Below are 19,297 nucleotides of genomic sequence, written 5' to 3' on the forward strand. Positions count from 1 at the left end.
ACTTCGCCAGGTTATAAATAGCACAATGACGGTGTGATCTTGATCCAACGATTTATGTCCACATATCTATTTAATTAATTCTTTTTTTTTATTTTCTTAAATTAATTTCGTTACTATCTAAGTTTATACTGACACTTAAATAATATATATATTAAATTTAATTATGGGTAGAATATATATCCCTTAATACGTACCATGCATTTAGGAGACCCACTGGGGACTAAAAGCCCCTCACACTATTGTCTCCTCTCTGAACCACCCAGTGCTTCTGATGAAGTTCATCAGTACGAAAAGTTATATCTACGAGTCGTCAAGAAACCCTCGACCGATAGTTGCGATTCTTTTCCTATACAAAGAGTTGCATTCGCATAGAAGATCTTTTATAATATCCACTTCTTCTTCCTCCCGACGCCTTTTACAAAGGTCGTTATACGGCGTTCCTTCTTTTCTGATATGTCTGCCAACTAGACAGTGACATTTAAATACTCCGACTAGAGTTCTTATGTCATTCCTTTTAAATTTTAATAGTCGGCTTGTGCGGCCCATTTTTCATTCATACCACGTTTGCGTCAGGTATCAATTCAATGCCTACAAATTCAATTCTATAGGTTTTCGAAAATCCGTGGTGTTGGGTAGAAACGGAAACTTACTAAGTATATATTACTGGTGACTAGTAGGGAGGATTCCCTCAGTCTAGGTCTGACTTTGCTGCCAGTTGTTCACAAAACAAGTCTGTTGGCAGTAGAAGTTAAATTACGTTAAATATTATTGTAAATTTCAAATTGGGATGAAAAATTAAATTTTCTTTTTTTAACTCAAGATGTTTGGGATTATAATTTGAAAATTGATAATATTACTTTTCAATTTGAATAAACGCGAAAAAAATGTTAATTCAAAAGCATAATATTTTTTAATTCTTAATTATATGCTTGAGGTTAAAAATTTTCTTTTTTATTTTTTAAACCGGTAGTTGGGATTAATAATTAAAAATTAATTTTTGATCCGGTTTTTTTTTAATTTTTAATTCAGTGTGTGATTAAAAATTTTTTTTTTGTTGAATCCTGTATTCAGGATTACAAAATAAAAAAAATTTGGATTAAAATGTTAATTGAATTATTTTTTAATGAATTATTTGCAACCCTTGCTGTTAGAAACGGTTTGGTTTTAAGTAAGCAATTTACTTTTCGTTTGCTGTAGGTGACTGTGTTTGAAATGTGTTTCGGTATTTATTTTTTCTTTGTATACAGTCACTTCTAGACACTTATTTAACTAACATTTGTTTCAGGGGCATTTGCTTCAGAAACATTCGCCTCAGCAACATTTTATCGCACTATCTTTACAACATTTGTTGCTTTAAGCCGTGCTCTTGCAACATTTTATGCTCAATGTTGCTGATTGTTTTCTCAACTAATTCATGTTGCTTGCAAATCTTGGATTACTGCGTTGCTGCAACGTAGCCTCTACCAAATGCTTACGGCTGCTTTGCGGTTATCGCGTGACGTTTTCAGGGATGCGCTCGTCATGTCAGTTTGCAACGGTTATTCATTTGGTCAAGACGTTTCTTTCGGTATAATGACTCTACGGCGTGTTTTGTTGAAATTTACTTAGTAACCTAAAAGCTTAAGAGTTACTAAAGTGCTTTATCTATTCTTAGTTTTAGCCATTGAGTGCTCACAACTAAATATTCTCTCAAAAAATAAATCTAATTTAAAACAGCAAGTAGACAAAAATACTAGCATACATACTTGTATGTGCGGAAAAGTATTAGCACCACTACTGCCATGATCGTGGTTGAAATGTTAATTGCATATAGTGTTTAAATAAATTTTGGAATTGCATCTTTTTTTGGTTTGTTTTCAAGGAATGTTATGAGTGTATTAGTTATATATAAAAACAATTTACAAAGCAGAAAATATAAATCAGTAAAAAGAAACTATTATTTTTTAGATTGAGTTGAAAATTTTAATCGAGTGTAGTTTTATTATAATCAGAGGAATGAAAAGGATGCCAATAAGCATTTATGCTATGAAAAATTAAAATTTAGAAACTTGTAAAAAACATTACATAAACTTAGAAAAACAACTTTTCAAAGGACGCTATTTGCCTTTTACCCTTAATTAAGGATAATTAAATTTTTCAATTGAAATATAACAACATGAGCTTGGTAAGTATGGCAACACTTTTCTGTTCGTTACTTCAAAATAATTTTAATTTTGTTTGCTTTTATTTTGAGATAATGTAAAACTGTTGTATAATTATTTTTAAGGGTTTTCATACTTCGAAAAAATATTCGGAATTATTGGATTCCTTTCCTTTTAACTGATAAAAAAGGATATATTTATAGAAGAAAATGTGTTTATAAAATATGTCAAAGTAGTGAAAAGTTGTCAAAGAGTCTTCTTAATTAAAAATTGTGAAAATAATATATTTTGTTTGTTAGCCTTGATCCTGATCCTTTTTATATATCAGCAGACTAGCAGACTATTATCAGTTATCTAGAGGCAGGTAATAATAGAAAGCAGTAAGATATAAACAAAACATGTCTATTTGAATTTAACCACATATTTTTGATTCGTGAAATTTCGTTATCACGTTAAACCGGAAAGTCCTTCTTGCTCCTAAGGGACTTTGACTAGTGAATTAAACTTTCTTTTGAACTCAGCCAGTGCAGTAGACCAAATTCCTTCAAGGAACAATTATCTAATTTAAGAATTCGGTTAAGCTTGACTACACAGGTATGTGGTAATCTTTAAGGATTTGCCTAAGGTTATCGTGGCAATTATTTTTACACAATGCGTCCTTCACCTTTTGTATACCAAATATAACAGCTATCCCCACAAAATAGGTTAGGTAATAATATTATATACCATATGCTAGAAATATCCTGAATTTTTTATGATAGAATCAGGATTGTTAGACGATATACCTATCTCACCGGATTAGTGTATTGGGCTTATATCTAGCTATAACTATAACCATATATAACTTTCAGAGTATTTTTATGGTATTCCATTGAGGTAACTGACTTCGCATCGCGTAATTGATTTTATTGATTTAACAAAACTATCTTAAAGGGCTGCATATTGATACCCATAATCTTCAGTGTATAAAAATTTATTGCTTTAAGTGGAATAAAACTAATTACAACAACTACTTAAAATTGACAAAATTTGTGTGAACTTACTTAAAGTAAACGGCACAGTAAACAAAAGCAAATGGCGATTACTATAAAAGATTACAAAAGAAAAGCTTATGCAATCACTAGTTTCCCATACCGATTAAATTAATTACATTTCAATATATATATATATATTCTCCCACAACTCCTAGGAGAAACACAGGGCCTATTTCAATGGTTGAAGACAATTGTGATAAATGTAATACAATTAGTTTTATTACCTAAAGAAAAGTCACTATTTAAAACTAGTTTGATCGCCAGTACGAAGCCTTGTATAACGACACATTTTTTGCGAGGAAAATGACATTTTGCTGACAAATGCACTCCCTTGCAAATGTTCACGACTCCCTTGGCCTACAAAAAGGCAGGTAAAAGAATGATTTTTATTAGCTCTTTGAATGGAATTATGTAAGTCCGATTCCTGGCATATCTAATTATAAATTTTAAATAAGTTTAATTTGCTCCACTTTTCATTTATTTATTTTCACTTTTCCATTATCATGATAGCTGGATGACATTAAAATTTTAAGACAAAATGTGCAAAATACTTTCCACTGCTTTCATTTACGATATTAAGGCATAAACCAGAAAAAAATAGAAATCGTATACTAAATTATATTTACAGAACCCTCACCGGTAGACTTAAAAAGACATAGAAGATTGCCCACACCCAAAATTTTGATTTTTTGCCATAAACTACTTCCACATCTCACAAATAATATTAGTTTTTGCTTGAGGAAGCGCAAAAAAATGGTATAAGACTTAAAACTTAAAATACACTATGTTTAGACACACAAAGGTCAAATAATAAAAACGCATAATGTTGTTATGTTTGCTTAACAAAATAAATATAAATCCATTTGCAGCCTCTTGACATTTGTTTCAAGGCAACGCCGTGGTCATATCCCAACAAGTTTGTTTTTTAAGTCTTTTCTGTTACAGGAGGAAGCAAAATCTTCAACAGTAATGTATATATGTGAATATGAGCTTGAACCAGTGAAAAAGCAGATATTTACCTTGCTTGCTTGACTACCTCTCATGACTGTTGTATCTTAACACCCAGTTATGTAATATACAATATATAAATACGTCTGCAGGAAAGGATAACTTGCAAAAGGAAAAATATTAAACACACCTACAATACACATAACGGCAGAAGCTGCAAAAAAGACTGTGATGTTGGCAAGCGGACATCAATTCACACATATATAAAAGTCAGTTTAGGATGCACTGACAAACAGCCAGTCAACTATTGCACAAACTGCGAAGCTGTGCAGTGGACAAATAGCCAATAAAGAAATTACTTGTATGTGGATACTTATGTGCTGATATGTTACAGACATACACATATTGCATAATAATATTATCTCTCAAACAGTGATGAAGCGTGAATATGTATGCACAATTTTCACTTACAAAAATAAATTGAAAAAGCAAACAAAGTGAAGTGAAATCGGTTAAAACTCCAAGACTTAACCCTACAAACAAAAATGCAGTAAATTGAGCGCCAATAAAAAAGTTATGAAAAATGTATAAAAGCAAAAATAACTAAAATTACCATTCAATACGTTGTCTCACGAATGAAAGTGAATTTGCGCACACTATTGAAGATGCTGTTGTTATTATATCATTTATGCGGCTGATGCCATTGACATTGAGCTGCACCAAAAGGTGGCGTAATCCTCCTACTATATGTACATATATGTGTTTGTTGTAAGACTCTTTATTTGTCGGACTTTTTGCATTTTGTGTATGTATGGGTAATAAAATGTGAGGTACAATTAAGACAAAAAAGAAAAGCTCAGCGGAGTAAAATTATTAGCTAAATTTAATAAAAGAAGGCCAGAGAAAGAGATTATTCACAGATGAAGATTGTGGTAGTTGTTACTTTATTATCACTTGCAAATAATTAATAATAACCCACCAAGCAACATAATTCAAGAGTCACTACAACAACCACATCAGCCAGAGGTTAATGAGGCTTTTCATTTTGCGATCACAACGATTATTTAACAGTGAATTTATTAACCGTTAAACTATTTTCTTAAGAGTTTTTTAATAACTAAAGGAAATTTAAAATTTATAATTGGATTTGCCGTTGATTTCGCTGATCGGCCAGGTTTCATATATTTTTGCATTAAGGGTTGTCATAATATATACATTTTTATCACATGTTTTCATCGAATTTAAAGTAATGAAGAAGAACTCCTCGAAAAAAAATTTCAGGCACAAAGTTCGACATATTTGAGTGAAAAAAATTATTGACTTCAAATGAATGACATACAAGTATACTGAAAAAGACGCACACGGAGAGTAGCTTTCCAACCCATGTTCGGGATACTAGAACAGTGAAATAATAATTAAGTTATGTGCTCTTGGCAATAGCATATATATAAGTATATATTTAATAAACACAATATACTAAGATTAGCAAAAAAACTGAAATCGAAATTATGGGCAATGAACCAGTATTCAGAGAACACAAAATTTTCAGCTTCAGTTTAAAAAATGTCGATAATCTTTAAAGTTTAATAAAAATTTTACAACGTTTCAACAGTGTAGAATAAATTTTTTTACATTACGTATTCCTGTAAAGTACGAATGGCACCTCCTCTGCAGTTTCCACATTATTGTTGGCAAACAAGTAATTACAACAAAACTCTGCAACAAATACATACAATGCTATCATAAAAAATTGCAAGACTTATCGCTTCATAAAAATTTTAATTGCGGTACAAGCTTGCATATATGTATGTACAACGTCGTATCTTTGAATTAGTAAGAGCGTTGCAAGTATTCTTTGAATTGGCCACGTTAAACACTTCGGTGTGTACACTGTTGCGAATAAAAAGGTAAAATACTTCATTGCAACACAGCCGGTTGGATATTTCGAGGCTGGTCCGTCATTTGGACGATGGACATTGAGCACAAAGCAATAGGCTGAAAAGCCCAATAATTCATATTTTTGAGATTTTCGCTTGCTAACACATCGCAACGCGAGACCACGTCCGACACCTCGATCTGCATAACATACAGATTAAGTGTAACCATGTATTGGTTACACTTAAAAAAAATCAAAAAGTATGCGGAAAGGAAATTGTAAAGTGGGTCAAATGCGCTGCATCGTGACGTCAGCCACATAAACAATTATCAACACAGTTTCAATATTTTGCAAATCACATGAAGCCTAGGCAGTTGCTGTTGTTTTAAAATTTTATTTTGATTGCTGTGGCCTTTTCTTAAGTTTTATTGCAATGAAAACCGACATTAATCATATTTAAAAGAGTCTGCGAGATGTGTTCCAATGTAATTTTTTTTCTATCAATTAATTTCCTCGACGTTTAAATTAATTGCTGAACCAAAAAACCTCCAAACTTACCTGAACAAACATTGTTACATTTTATAAATTTATTTATATAGTGTGACATCCAATAGAAAAATTACCTCTTTGACCCGTCGTTAGCTAGCTGCAAATGCTCTCATAAACTTACAAAATCACCTGAAAACTTGTAAATGAGATTTTAATGACACCATACTTGATGCTAGCCTTACATGTGAAGCCCGATAATCCAATTGCTTGTTAATTAAAATCGCATGATATCTGGTTCCACATTACTGGAAACTAAGTGGATTTTATCCGGACAAGTCCTGTCCACCTGTCCTTTTGACGTTTTTGCATGTTAGGTCGTCAACCTTGGGCAACCCTAGCAGCAGGTTTGCTATATATTACATATATACTTATATATACTTCATTTAATTTTTCAATACACGTAATAAATTGTCACACGATAACTTGCGATATATTGCGCAATAAATCTGAATATTTCAACGAAATGTGGAAAATGACAAAACAGGACTGTTATAGGTCACGCTGTTATTTATTGTTGGCACGTACATGGTATTATCTCTTTTTACTTTGACCTCACATTTACTTTATATGATTTATGATTAGTAACGCCCGCGTGATGCCGGGGGCTGTATGAAACACCTTTATTCCATACAAGTCAACGGTATCACAAATATTTTTTCGTATCTGATCAGATTTTTCCGTCATATAAAATTTCCTTTTCTTGTGTTATTTTATAATAGAGGGGATAAGCACGGGATCTCAATCTTAAAATCTTGTTTTAGTTTCGTGATTCATTAGATTAATTGAATCGCTTTGACACAAGCTATTTCTATTTATAGCTGCGTATAGTTTGAATTAATTCAAACAAAAGAGTCAATGATCTGTTGGGCTTGATCATATATCAGTTCTAGCCCATTGACTTAGAAGATCTTACAAAAAGTCATAATTTCGTGTTTGCATTATAAGGTCGCAGCTATTAGGTGAGTTTCAGCGGAGAATAAAAATATGATTTATCATTGTACTATACCAAAAATAGCCAGATATTTATTAGTATAATTTAATTTATTGTATAATAATATTTTATACTTCTCCCGATGCTGGAGAAATTACAATTTACGGAAACTTATGAACAGAGAATGAGCAGATCTAACAACCAGAACCTTTAATATTCTTGCTTCATTCTCCATAATTATGGTACTTTATTCTTATCATAACGTTCCACCTTCAAAAAGTGCCCGAAACACTCAATATAATAAGATATAAGATTGCATTGCTTTGTTCATTAAAATTACGGCAACGACAACTTTCGTGCAATGAGAAATAGTCTCCCACAAGGTAACTGTAGTGTCATCTGACCGACATTGTGTCTTATTGCTGGCTGTTTTGAACACTTTGACGACTACTGCGAATATTTCCTTCCAAAAATCGTAAAAATTAAGAATAAAAACTAACAATGCACAGGTACTATTGACCTTATATCCAAATGTGTTTTTCTTTATTTATCTTCAGACATCATAAATTACTCTATGGTGCATAAATTATGTTGTTAATTTGGCTATTCATTGATATTTTATTTTATTTGATCAACATCGAACTGATGAACAGCAGACGGTCCCCCTACGGAGTTGCGATAAATTAGAGGTTGGAAGTAATCATGTTGAAATTTGCACTGTTGTCGACATTTCATTTCGTTTTGAAACTTGATGCTCATATTGTTTAGACAATGGAAAGAGCTTTTTGTACAAAAGCATTAATGTGTAGACCCAACAAAAACGTCACTGAAGTGAACCGCATAATAGTTTGCAGCTGAATTCACTAGATATATTTATGAAGGCATTCAGTTAATTGATTGTATTGTTATTCGATTATGGGTAGATAATATACGTTTTTATGGGCAAATTTGAACAATTTATTTGTACTTTCAAACAAAGATAAACTAATTTTTTATTTTGAATATTTAATAAATATTTTATTTACACGTGTTAAGTTTTATATATATCGGGGCCTTGGATTGATATATGTAAATTTTATATTATTTTAGCATTTGAAGGTATTTGAGCTGAACCATCGACACTCCAGACTAGTACTGTACTACCAGACATTGCAAAGTAAACTTTATTGAAGATGAAGCCACATCGAATTTCCAACAGTTTTAAACCCTATGTTTCTCCTGTCAGTATGGTGAAGGTCAAGTTTGAGTTAAGTAAATTCGGTCCAACCCCTTTTGTAGTCGATACATTATTTTGTACAGACTAAGTTCCAAGTTTTTCCAAGTTATTTAAATTTTTATGCGAGCGCTCACTTACACAGACGGCGAAGACTGAATCATTAAATATACTTGTAGATAGTATATGTAGTTTTTTTTATCTAAGTTAAGTTTTAAAAATATAAAATTTGTAGTTTAACTATACTTTTATGGTTCTTCTATGGAATTTTTTTTAATTTGACAAAGTATCTTTCCAAAATTTGGCAAACACTATTATCCAATGCTACAATTTCCACTATACCAAACTGCTGCCATTCAGGCTGACCGATCAAAAACAAAATAAAGATATTTTTATATATTTTAAAAGGGTATTATGCTATAAGAAATTCACAAGTGAACGGTGATATATTTTCGGTGCAGCCGAAGTTAACATATTGCATTTTTTCTCATTTTCGCTTTGAATGTGAAAATTGTTGCGGAATTGAAAATATTTTTTCGCCTCACAGTTATCTGGAATCGCATGGCGAACACCATAATGCCCACACTCGTTTGTTCGCATATCAGTATATGAGTGTGTGGTCATTTAACGTGACTTTGCCACAAACACAACTCATTTAACGTGCGGTCGTCCGCTGAGCTAGCAGCAGGCTTAGCGCGTGTTGTGTCGGCTTGCGACAAAAGATGGGCGATTTTTAAGCCCATGCTCACACGCCATCCACAAAACACTCTTCGTTTCATACTTTGGTGCACATGCCGATGGAAAATATTGCAATTAACATGTCTAAAATACGTTTTGCATTTTAGCTCATCGAAATGTACATTTCTCTTCGACATGTATGAATATAACATGTCTATGGTCTGTTTACATAATTTTAGACTTCACTTTATGGCGAAAGAGTGAAGCCAAAAATTACGTTCGGATGAGAGAAGAGTGATCGTTCTATCGTGATTCGAAACAATTCAGACAAAAGCACTGTTCGCAAATGAAATATGTCGAGAGAAATGGATATATCGACCAGAATAATGTTAAGACTTATTCGAGATGATCTAGGCACGAAAGCCAACCGTCTTTTGATAAAGCACTCGAAGCAAATTAGGCTCAACACATGCCAGCGGCTTCATCTGTGTCAAGCGCCACTGACGGCCATGAAAGTATATTATTTACAGATGGAAAAATGTACACTGTTGAAAAAGTTTTTAATAAGCAAAATGATAAAATCTAATCAGCAGCATTTGAAAAAAGAAAATGCGACGTCAATACCAATAGAACCTTTGACTGCTCGTGAAAAGCAAAAAGTCGTACATATTTTTTTTTTAATTTTCGAAAAAATTTTTATGCGAGCATGGCACATAGTGATAGGTAAGGTGTAGCTAAGTCGGGGTGAAGTGGAGTATTTTTTAAACGGTCTAGTCTATCTGCGTAGACCACAATAGCAACAAATGATTTAAGTTTCATTAAAAGGTTAAAATTATACTGCTTTTATAAATGAATCTTAGTCGGGATGGAACATTTGCAATATCCAGTTCATATTGGTTCAATGGAAAAGAAGTGATTGTGAAGTGACAAGAAAGTATTGAATACTACTAATGACTTTCGACCATCCAAAAGAGCAAGGGAATGATTATAATTTGCATCGAAATTGTTTTCAAGCAAAGGCGGTTGGTGCGTGCCTATAGTGCAATTTTTTAACTGATCCCTATGGAAAGATCTGCAATATCACGTTAAACAGAAGTTTACAAAGAAGCTGAAGAAGAATACATAAAAAGTGGACCCTAAATTTTTCTAATTTCACACTTTAATATCAAAGAACTGGTTTATTGCAATGGGGAATAATTAACGTGGCTTCGAGTTCAACGCTTTATTCTATGTTTTTTGGCAGCGAATGATTGCTATATATTTTTATTGAATTATCGGAATAAAGCAATCAATATCCACAAGGGAAAGCTTGGCGAACATGAACAAATCATGCGCTCAAATTATGAATCTGCTTGATCTGCTTATAAATGGTAGTAGCAGTAGAAGTGGTGCAAAAAAAAGACTGTAATGAAAAGCATCTAATAAATTATATAATACACGGGTGTTTTTCATCAAAATTTATAGAGCATGCAAATTTGCCGACACCTCACCACCGCCGGTTTTGCCACATCATGCCTATCTATGCCACATTCATATTTTCATTTGCATACAAGTAGTTTGTTGGTACATTAGCGAATGTTATAGTGGATATATGTATGTACTTACATGCATCAGTACAAATGTGCGGCTGCGTGAACGAGTAATACGAGCGTCTGTTAATTGCGCAGGAATTTAGCGTAAAGATTGAAATGATCTGATATTTGCAACGTAATTTGTCTGCACAGTTTTGCGCATTAACACACATATATATGTATATGTTTGTATACCACCACATAAATAATTTAGCATATGCATTAGCTCTGCAGTTAAACGCATGCGCGCAAAGGAAATCTTAGACGGTTGCAGTGCATTATGTATTTTTAGGGCACTTAAGTGTGAAGATTCAAAAATGTAATGCAACATTACATTCAAAATTTGGTAATAATGGTGAAATGAAAACAAAATCCGTACAAGAATTTGATTTTTATCGATCACTTTGTATGGCTGTAGTTCTCCGATATCGACAGTTTCTACAAATGAACCTGTGCAACATTTCAACTGAATATCTCAAAAACTAAGTCTAAATCGACTGAGATGTCACGTGGATCATTTATACACCATTTGATCAAAACTGACTCGGACTGGACCATATAAACTGTGCGCGCAAACCGTATAAATAAAAAATGTTTCGTATATTGACCGACCCAACAACATGAAACGAGTCCACACTAGACTCGTACCAAAAGACCGGAATCTTTTGAAAAACGGCGTTGGGTAGAAAGCTTAAGAGATGGTTGGCAACGTAGATGAGTACCCTTTGTCAAACGCTATAGTACTGGAAGTCGAAATTGTCCAACAATCTAGCAAAAAATCCAAATTCGCTACAGGCACTAAAGGTCATCCATAACAAGGATATGGAAAATCGAACTAAGAGTTGGCATGCTTATATTGACTCAGAAGCCTATTTTGATAATAAATATTTGCTATAATAAATATTTATTTTGAAATTCGCGAACATGTATTTCTTTTTTGTTAGTCCGGGTCAAATTTGATCAAATGGTATATACTCTATAGAGTCTCCGGTGTTTCCTTCTGGGTGTTATAAACTTCGTGGTAAACTTTATATTCAGGGATTAATGAATGAAGTCGGTCTATATATTGCTCTTATTTCCTTTGGCCGAATATAATGTCCTTTCAGTTTTATATTAAAAATAATAAAAATCCGTTTTTAATTTCCCTTGCCACCTTACTCAATGTACTCATATTCACCCACTGGTTTGGATTAATGCCGTACAAATCGACCAGGGCGCGAGATATCTCAATAAATATGTGTAATAATTTTTACTTATCAACGTTCCACTTAAGACTACCTTTCCCTATTTGTTTACCATATTTCAGTTCTGCTTATTCTAATACTAAATAATACTTCACTATATTTCATTTTAGAAAATTTTAACCTGCCTTGTATTGCTCTCCCTAACCACTCTATTCCACATTGCCACATGTGCAGAGGACGAAAACTCGACTGAGACCAATGAAATAATTCCACGGGAAGCAATTGGGAAATTAGATTACTCCGTAAGACAAGCTCTGTTACGTGCCATAGATAAGTTGGAGAGAGAAGCGGCCTATGAAGACTACGATGAAGAAAATGCAGAAGATCAGAATCCCACTGCCGAAGAATCGCCAACGGTACTACATGCCAGCGGTCTCGACTCGAACAGCAGCAGCAGTGTTTCTACCACTACTTCCAAAGATGAAATACTCGAAGAGAGCACCAATAAGGCCGACGTGCATCCAACTGTACAATTTTACACTGCTATTTTCGATGAGAAACATGCACCCGAACAAACATTGGCCTCGTTCATCGATCGATCGCACTTTTGGAAGAAGTTAAACAAAAAGTCTAACACAGACACAGTGGCGATTGACAATAATGACACCGCAGCGCATGCCTCCAGCACATTCGAAAGTAGCCGGCAGAGTACGCGCAGTGTCGGCAATGGCCAGAACTCAAACACGGCCGTGCGTTTAAATGAAATCTCTGGGGAGAATTTGGATGAAGTGAAATTTGAGATACGTAAGACGCACGGGCTTTCAGCGACGACAGCTTCACCCACAACTACAAGTACATCGACTACGACAACAACAACAGCACGTCCACGAACAACACGCCGTCCACGTCCAACCACCACTACTACAACAACTACAACCACACCACGACCCACACATAATGAAGATGGTGAAAATATCGAAGTGGTAGAGAAAGATGATATACGTATACAGGAGGCGCCACTGGTGACGGCATTCACCGTCGATTTGGATGAACGCGGTGCAGCCAAGAATGTTATACCTATTGTAGATCAGCCCAAAATACAGCGACCACTCAATGCTCATCAGTCATTCCCCGCTGGACCCACTATATCTAAGCTAAATGTTCTGTCCACAAATCCGCTATCTAGTGCGCCACAGAGTGAAGCAGTGTACAGTAATGTTGGCCTTGTAGCACCCACACAAGCAACCAACATTATAGCGGCATCGACAACGCCATTTACTAATATTTTGCCAGTGAACAATTTTATAACGGTAAGTATGATAGGGAGTTTGACCCATCGTCTGGTATGTGAGCTGAGCTTAGGAGATGAAAAATTAAAAAGCTTATGAGTAATAATCCACTACGTGGATACTTATTAGCTATTCATGGTGTAAATTTTAGTAGGGGAATAGTTTTTGCTCTCCTTGAATTGTAGTTGGCTTCTTTCGTTAAACTCCCTAGCGATTTAATACTTATGGTTTTGGGTCAGAATATTCTGCAAATTATTGGTAGGGACTTGTTGATGAATGCTTAGAATCTCTAAGTAATGGAATTCGATGTCATGTTTCGCCTTTATACAACAGCGTTTATTTCACGAATGCGGATAATATTTTTTATGTATCAAGCTCTTGCCTTGCTCATCCCACAGTGGTCATCCGCGTCTGTTTCATGATTAGTTATTATAATTCGATGATTGACTCTTATGGTGTGCGACTATATACTATGCCTATTTTCTTGTGTAGCGAAGAGAAGAAAAAAAGGGTAGCCTTGCCGTACTTCCGAATTTGTGTTCAATGGATTGCTGATGTTTCTTCATAGCTTGTATTATACGGTTTAACTTGTGGGAGACACAACTTTCTACTTCATAACTATAAAAGTTCAGTAGCAGAATCAAGAGTTTAATGGAAACCCCACGCTGACTTTACCCTGTGAAGACTTGGCAAGCTCTCTTGAAATACTAAAAAAGCTACATTAATTAGGAGTCTGGCACTGTGCATTGATGCCTAGATAGTCAACTAGTATATAAAATCAAACTATGCGATTCATCTTCCTTTTCAACTTCCTTTATTAATAAGGAACTCATTCATAACTGTTTTAAATATTTTCTTTGTAGCAGCCAACTTCCCAAACCGCCGTCGGCGTTAACGATAATCCCAACCAAGAAGGCGTAAGCAATTATCTAATCGAGCGACAACGACAACTCGAACAACAAATCTATCAGCTCAAACTACAAGCACAGCAACAACAAGACTTAATATTGCGTCAACTGAAGTTGCTGGAGGAGCAAACGAAACTGAACCCGACCGTGCAATCATTACCGGCGACCACTACACAAACTTTTTTACAACCTATACAACAACAACACCAAGCACAATCGCATCCACAATTAACTGCACAGCCAACTCAATCAGTGCCACTCTCGCCACCCACGGTGCAACAACAACAATCGCAAGTAGTCAGCTTCACCATACGACCCTCCGTGGAATTCATACCGAACGCGGTCACCGAAAGTAGCACATCATTTTTCAACACTTTTCCCGTCGATCAACAATTACCATTACGCGAGCGTATTAATAACTTTGCGCACGGCGAGCAGCGCAACAATTACACGCCGAATATTTTACCAGTGACACAACAACAACTGCCCATAAATGACCCGGTACAAAAAATTTTTAAAAATTTGCAAAACTTACAGAGCCAGAAAGGGAATCCTACGCAGTCGCAAGCGGCAAATGCTGCCACCTCGGTGCAAATACAGGCATCAAATCAATTTAAATATGCACCCACCTTTCCGACGGTGCAAACACCGTTAGAGGTGTCGCTGTTCCAGGCGTTGCCGCAACACAATCCCCAGCAATTCCATCAGCAGCAACAGCAACAGCAAGCGCCATTAGTGCCCAGTTTCTTGAGCCAAACGTTGTTGGAACAACAACAACAACAACAGCAGCAGCAACAACAACATCGCTCACGTTTGTTCCGCCAGGAGGCAGGCACATCTAATTTCGGCCAAAAGCAGTCAATTACACAATTTTCCTCGGTCCAATCGGTCATACCGCCGTCAATACAGAGCCAGCAAGAGCAGCAGCAGCAACAACACCAGCAACAGCAAACGCTAGATAATCAGATTTTCTATCGGCAACATTTGGATCCGCAAATTAGCAATCAACTGCAGCAGAATGCACAATTTTACCAACAACAACAACAGCAGCAGCAGCAACTGCAACAACCACCAGGTAAAATCGCAAGAACAGTGAGTAGTAGCACTAGCACCACTTTTAGCACCATTAATAATAGCCGTAGTAATAATATTATCAATAGTAATAGCCTTAGTAGCAGTAACAAAGGTTCCACGCATTCTAATTTTAGCACCTTAAGTAATTCGCTGAGTAGCTTTAACGGCAATAAGCCGCCGCACATTTCTTCAACACATAGCTTAAGTAATAAAGATAAATTCCACTATACAAATTTTGAAGAATTAAAATTAATTGGTAATGTTTTAGCACTAAACCGTGGCATGAACAACTTTGCACCGCCCACGTCACAAAACCTACCCTTCGCTGGACGCTTCTAAGTGTGGCACGTAGCCATAGCCGTACGTGTGTACGATCCACATACACCATCTAGCTAGTAATGCACTGCGCTTTTAACTTGCGACATCAGTCAACCACATGAGGAAGTCTTCTGATGCAATGGAATTCTTGGCGCAGACGTCATATCACCAAGACGACGTTATAACAACTCAATGGCTTCAATAAAAAAGTAAAATGCACCTGTCAAATGGCAGCAAAATTTCAGCACAACTAACAAAATGTTATTAACAAGCAACACGCACTGCAATGAACTTTTGAAACACCTGTAAATAATTCGGTATATCTATGTACGTACTAAAAATATGTTGTTAATTTTTAATGCTTCACAAGTCAAGACAATTTTAATTGAAAACGAGATAATCGAAGAATTTCAAAATATTTAATAGGAATAATACATTAATGTACCATTATTTGATTTGCTTTAGTTGAGTTTTCATGTGAAGCTTCCAATTCTTCTATTTTTAGTTTGGATGCAAACGAATTTTCACACATTACGGGCTTAGTTTAGAACCATGTTCAAAAACCCTAGCATATCCTAACAAACAATTATTTATTCTCAAACCAGTTCTTGTCTCCTTAAGATTTAGCGTACACATTTTTGAAATACTCAACTAATTCTAAAATAGCTGGCTTATGCCATTATAATGATTAATCTCCAAATAGAAGAGCAATATATTTTTAAATACAGAACTAGAGAAACAGACTAAAGAAAATATGTATAGCTCCGCCATTATAAATCTGCATCTATTACTAAATGCTCCACGTTCTTTTTTTATCACTAAGAAACCCCGATTATATACCCTGTAAACATGAGTGTTGTAATCTATGAACTATTTGAACATAATAAAGAGAGTTATTATTTCCGGAATAATTATCGATTATATCTTTGAACCTTTGTATTAACATTGGAGATTAGTTGATCAATTTACACCTGGACCTGCATAAATATATTTTTCTCGATAAACATTTTCTTGAAAATTTCAACCGAACTTTTGACCATGGCTTTAACAAAAATTTTCTCAGTTCCAATTTTATATACATACCTATGATATATTATAGATCAAATGATTGATTTCTTAAATATTTCAATCCAAATAAAGCAAAAACAAGCCTAACAAATTCATTTACCTCGGTTAAATTTTGGCAATTAAAATTATACAATATACTATACTAAATACCATTATTTAGGTAAAAGCTTTGAAAAGTGAAGCAAAATATTATATAATAATTTTTGCACTTTGCAAATCTCCTAAATATTTGAATTCTATCTTTAACATTATGAATTTTTGAATTGAAAAAATTAACGACTGAGGTAGATTTTTAAGAAAATTTTACACTATACCAAAATCTGCGAAGCAAAATATTTTCTTATAAATGATTTAAAATATATGGTATATTTAAAGAAAATCGCTTTTTAGTGTTATTTATATAGGAAACTTTGGATGCTCTCTAACACGTTTTACAGTGAAGCTAAGCTGAAAATCCTACACCTACATACATATAGGTTAATTTTAACCTATGATTCGATGGTAGTTTTGGCAACCTAAATTATATAACTAAAAACTAATAATTTTAAAATCTTCTATTCTGGTTAGTGTTTATTAACTGGCCGTTCGACTACAGAACAAACTGTACCGAAGACAGTTTTCCATGAGTCCAATCAATCAAATTTGTATAGCATGTTGTTCAACAACCGCACCTCCCCAAATAGTTGTTGGTTCTATATGTCTATAGTAGAAAGGAAAAGTATTAAAAATAATAATTATCTCGTGTTTGAATAAATTTAAATAATGTTACAAGATTTATTAATTGCATGTAATATTTTTATGAAATACACTGGAAAATATTAAAAAATGTGGGCATACTTAATATTTGATTAGACACTTATATAAGTAGAGTATCAAGTGAGAAATTAGCTATTTTTTTTGAATTTTTTTTAAACTTATGGTATCGATAATATATAACGTAAACTTGCCAAACTACTACTAAAATATTTTTTTTATATCTCCTAAAGTTAAATTATTAGCATTAAAAAAATATTTTTAGTTTTAAATTTTACGTCATGAAACAAATTTTACTCTTGGTTTCTGCAGTAGTGTTCAAATACTAGTTTCTTCATGCCTTCATTCATACATAATTCCGTATCTAATCAATTTAGTTGGTTTTGAGAGCAAATTAAGTTCCCTTTCCATATCCCAGTTTTATTGCTTTTAAACTTACTTCAGTATCGGTACATATTTTGGAGTAAATCGTCAAATAACACTTATTAAATGTAATATCAGCAGTAAATAATTTCATTATTTTTAAACAATTTTATGTTATTTGTTGTAACCACAGTGTCGATCCTACAAAATTATTGACAAAATTATAGAATATTATCATCATCATTCTTCTTTCTAAACAACTCATGAGGTAAAGTTACTACAAAATGGTTATAGTCAGAGTTCTGAAGATATGGTGTTGTATCTCGAATTCAATTCTGAAATGTCGTTAGTTGTCACTTCAAACTAGTAGCATTTCAAATAATAAATATTGTGTAAATTTTTTATGAATTGGCATTTGCACAGACAGTTGTAGAGTTGAAAAAATTTGCTACCTCTAGTAGCCAATCAATAATAATAACTAAATTTCACATAACAAATACAAATCAACATACAGTTTTATAAATTTTGTAATTATTTTCGAATTTTAAAATTAATTCTAAATCTATTATTCTTTCTTGTTCATTTAAGGTAGTTTTAAGTTTTGTTTGTAAAATATATTTCTGCTTTATAAGTAATCAACATTGTACAATTATGATTGAAACGAAAGGATTAAAAATTGCAAATGCATTTGTTATTGTTTTGTTGAATAATGAGTACGTCAGATAGAACTCTTCGGCTTTGCGTGAAATTTCTCACCCCACGAGCTTTACCTAAGATGTACGCCACGATGAACGCTAACTAAAATTATCGACTCTTGATAGATATAAATTTGTAATTACTTAACTCACGTTATTTAACTTTTATTCAAATGGCACAATTGTTTCAGAGTATAAAAATGAAAACAAAAAAATACATCAGTCAGCTGATGCTCAACGTGCGTTACTGAGAGACGTTGCAAGTTGATCCACTTTAATACTTTAATAGTTGCCAAAATTTTAAATGTCAAAGCAATGTGTAAAGCGTTCCATCTGACATGGTCATAAGAATCATATCAATTTAAACGAGATATGTGTTTATTTTTATAAATAAATTTTTAGATAATAAAAATGCCTTTTATATTCTTCTTTGCTGAACTATTAAATGAAACCGTGAGTACACCAATTATAACAAGAAAGGAAGGGCTAAGTTCGAATGTAACCGAACACTTTATACTCTCGCAAATTCAAATAGTATACTCGTTTGAGATTTCTTTGTGGATTGACTGATATTTTTGGTAGAAGGTCAACTATACGCACTGGGGTCCACATATTTAGTACTTAGGGGCTTGAACAGGTTTGGTTCGATTTAGACAATTTTTGGTCACAAGGTGGCATACTTTATATTCGCATTATTTACGCAA

The 19,297-nt window shown here is 33.8% G+C and overlaps 1 protein-coding gene across 2 annotated transcripts; it reads left to right on the forward strand.

The window, feature by feature from the left end:
• Positions 1-1,541: 1,541 nt before the first annotated feature.
• Positions 1,542-19,005, forward strand: LOC106617322 (alpha-protein kinase 1). Of its 2 annotated transcripts, none has more exons than XM_014234432.3 (4): positions 1,542-2,164; positions 12,296-13,435; positions 14,278-15,397; positions 15,665-19,005. In XM_014234432.3, the coding sequence occupies exons 1-4, from the start codon at positions 2,156-2,158 to the stop codon at positions 15,733-15,735; spliced, it is 2,340 nt and encodes a 779-aa protein (XP_014089907.3). In that variant the 5' UTR covers positions 1,542-2,155; the 3' UTR covers positions 15,736-19,005. The 2 variants fall into 2 exon arrangements, with proteins under 2 accessions (XP_014089907.3, XP_036224765.2); XM_036368872.2 differs by having other exon boundaries at positions 14,281-15,397.
• Positions 19,006-19,297: the final 292 nt, after the last annotated feature.

The sequence above is a fragment of the Bactrocera oleae genome, chromosome 2, assembly GCF_042242935.1.
Source record: "Bactrocera oleae isolate idBacOlea1 chromosome 2, idBacOlea1, whole genome shotgun sequence".
Lineage (NCBI taxonomy): Eukaryota > Metazoa > Arthropoda > Insecta > Diptera > Tephritidae > Bactrocera > Bactrocera oleae.

Coding starts and splice junctions, on each gene's coding strand:
- LOC106617322 (XM_014234432.3), top strand. Junction 13,436..14,277: donor CAGTGAACAATTTTATAACG/GTAAGTATGATA, acceptor TTTTCTTTGTAG/CAGCCAACTTCCCAAACCGC. Junction 15,398..15,664: donor GCAACTGCAACAACCACCAG/GTAAAATCGCAA, acceptor GTAATGTTTTAG/CACTAAACCGTGGCATGAAC.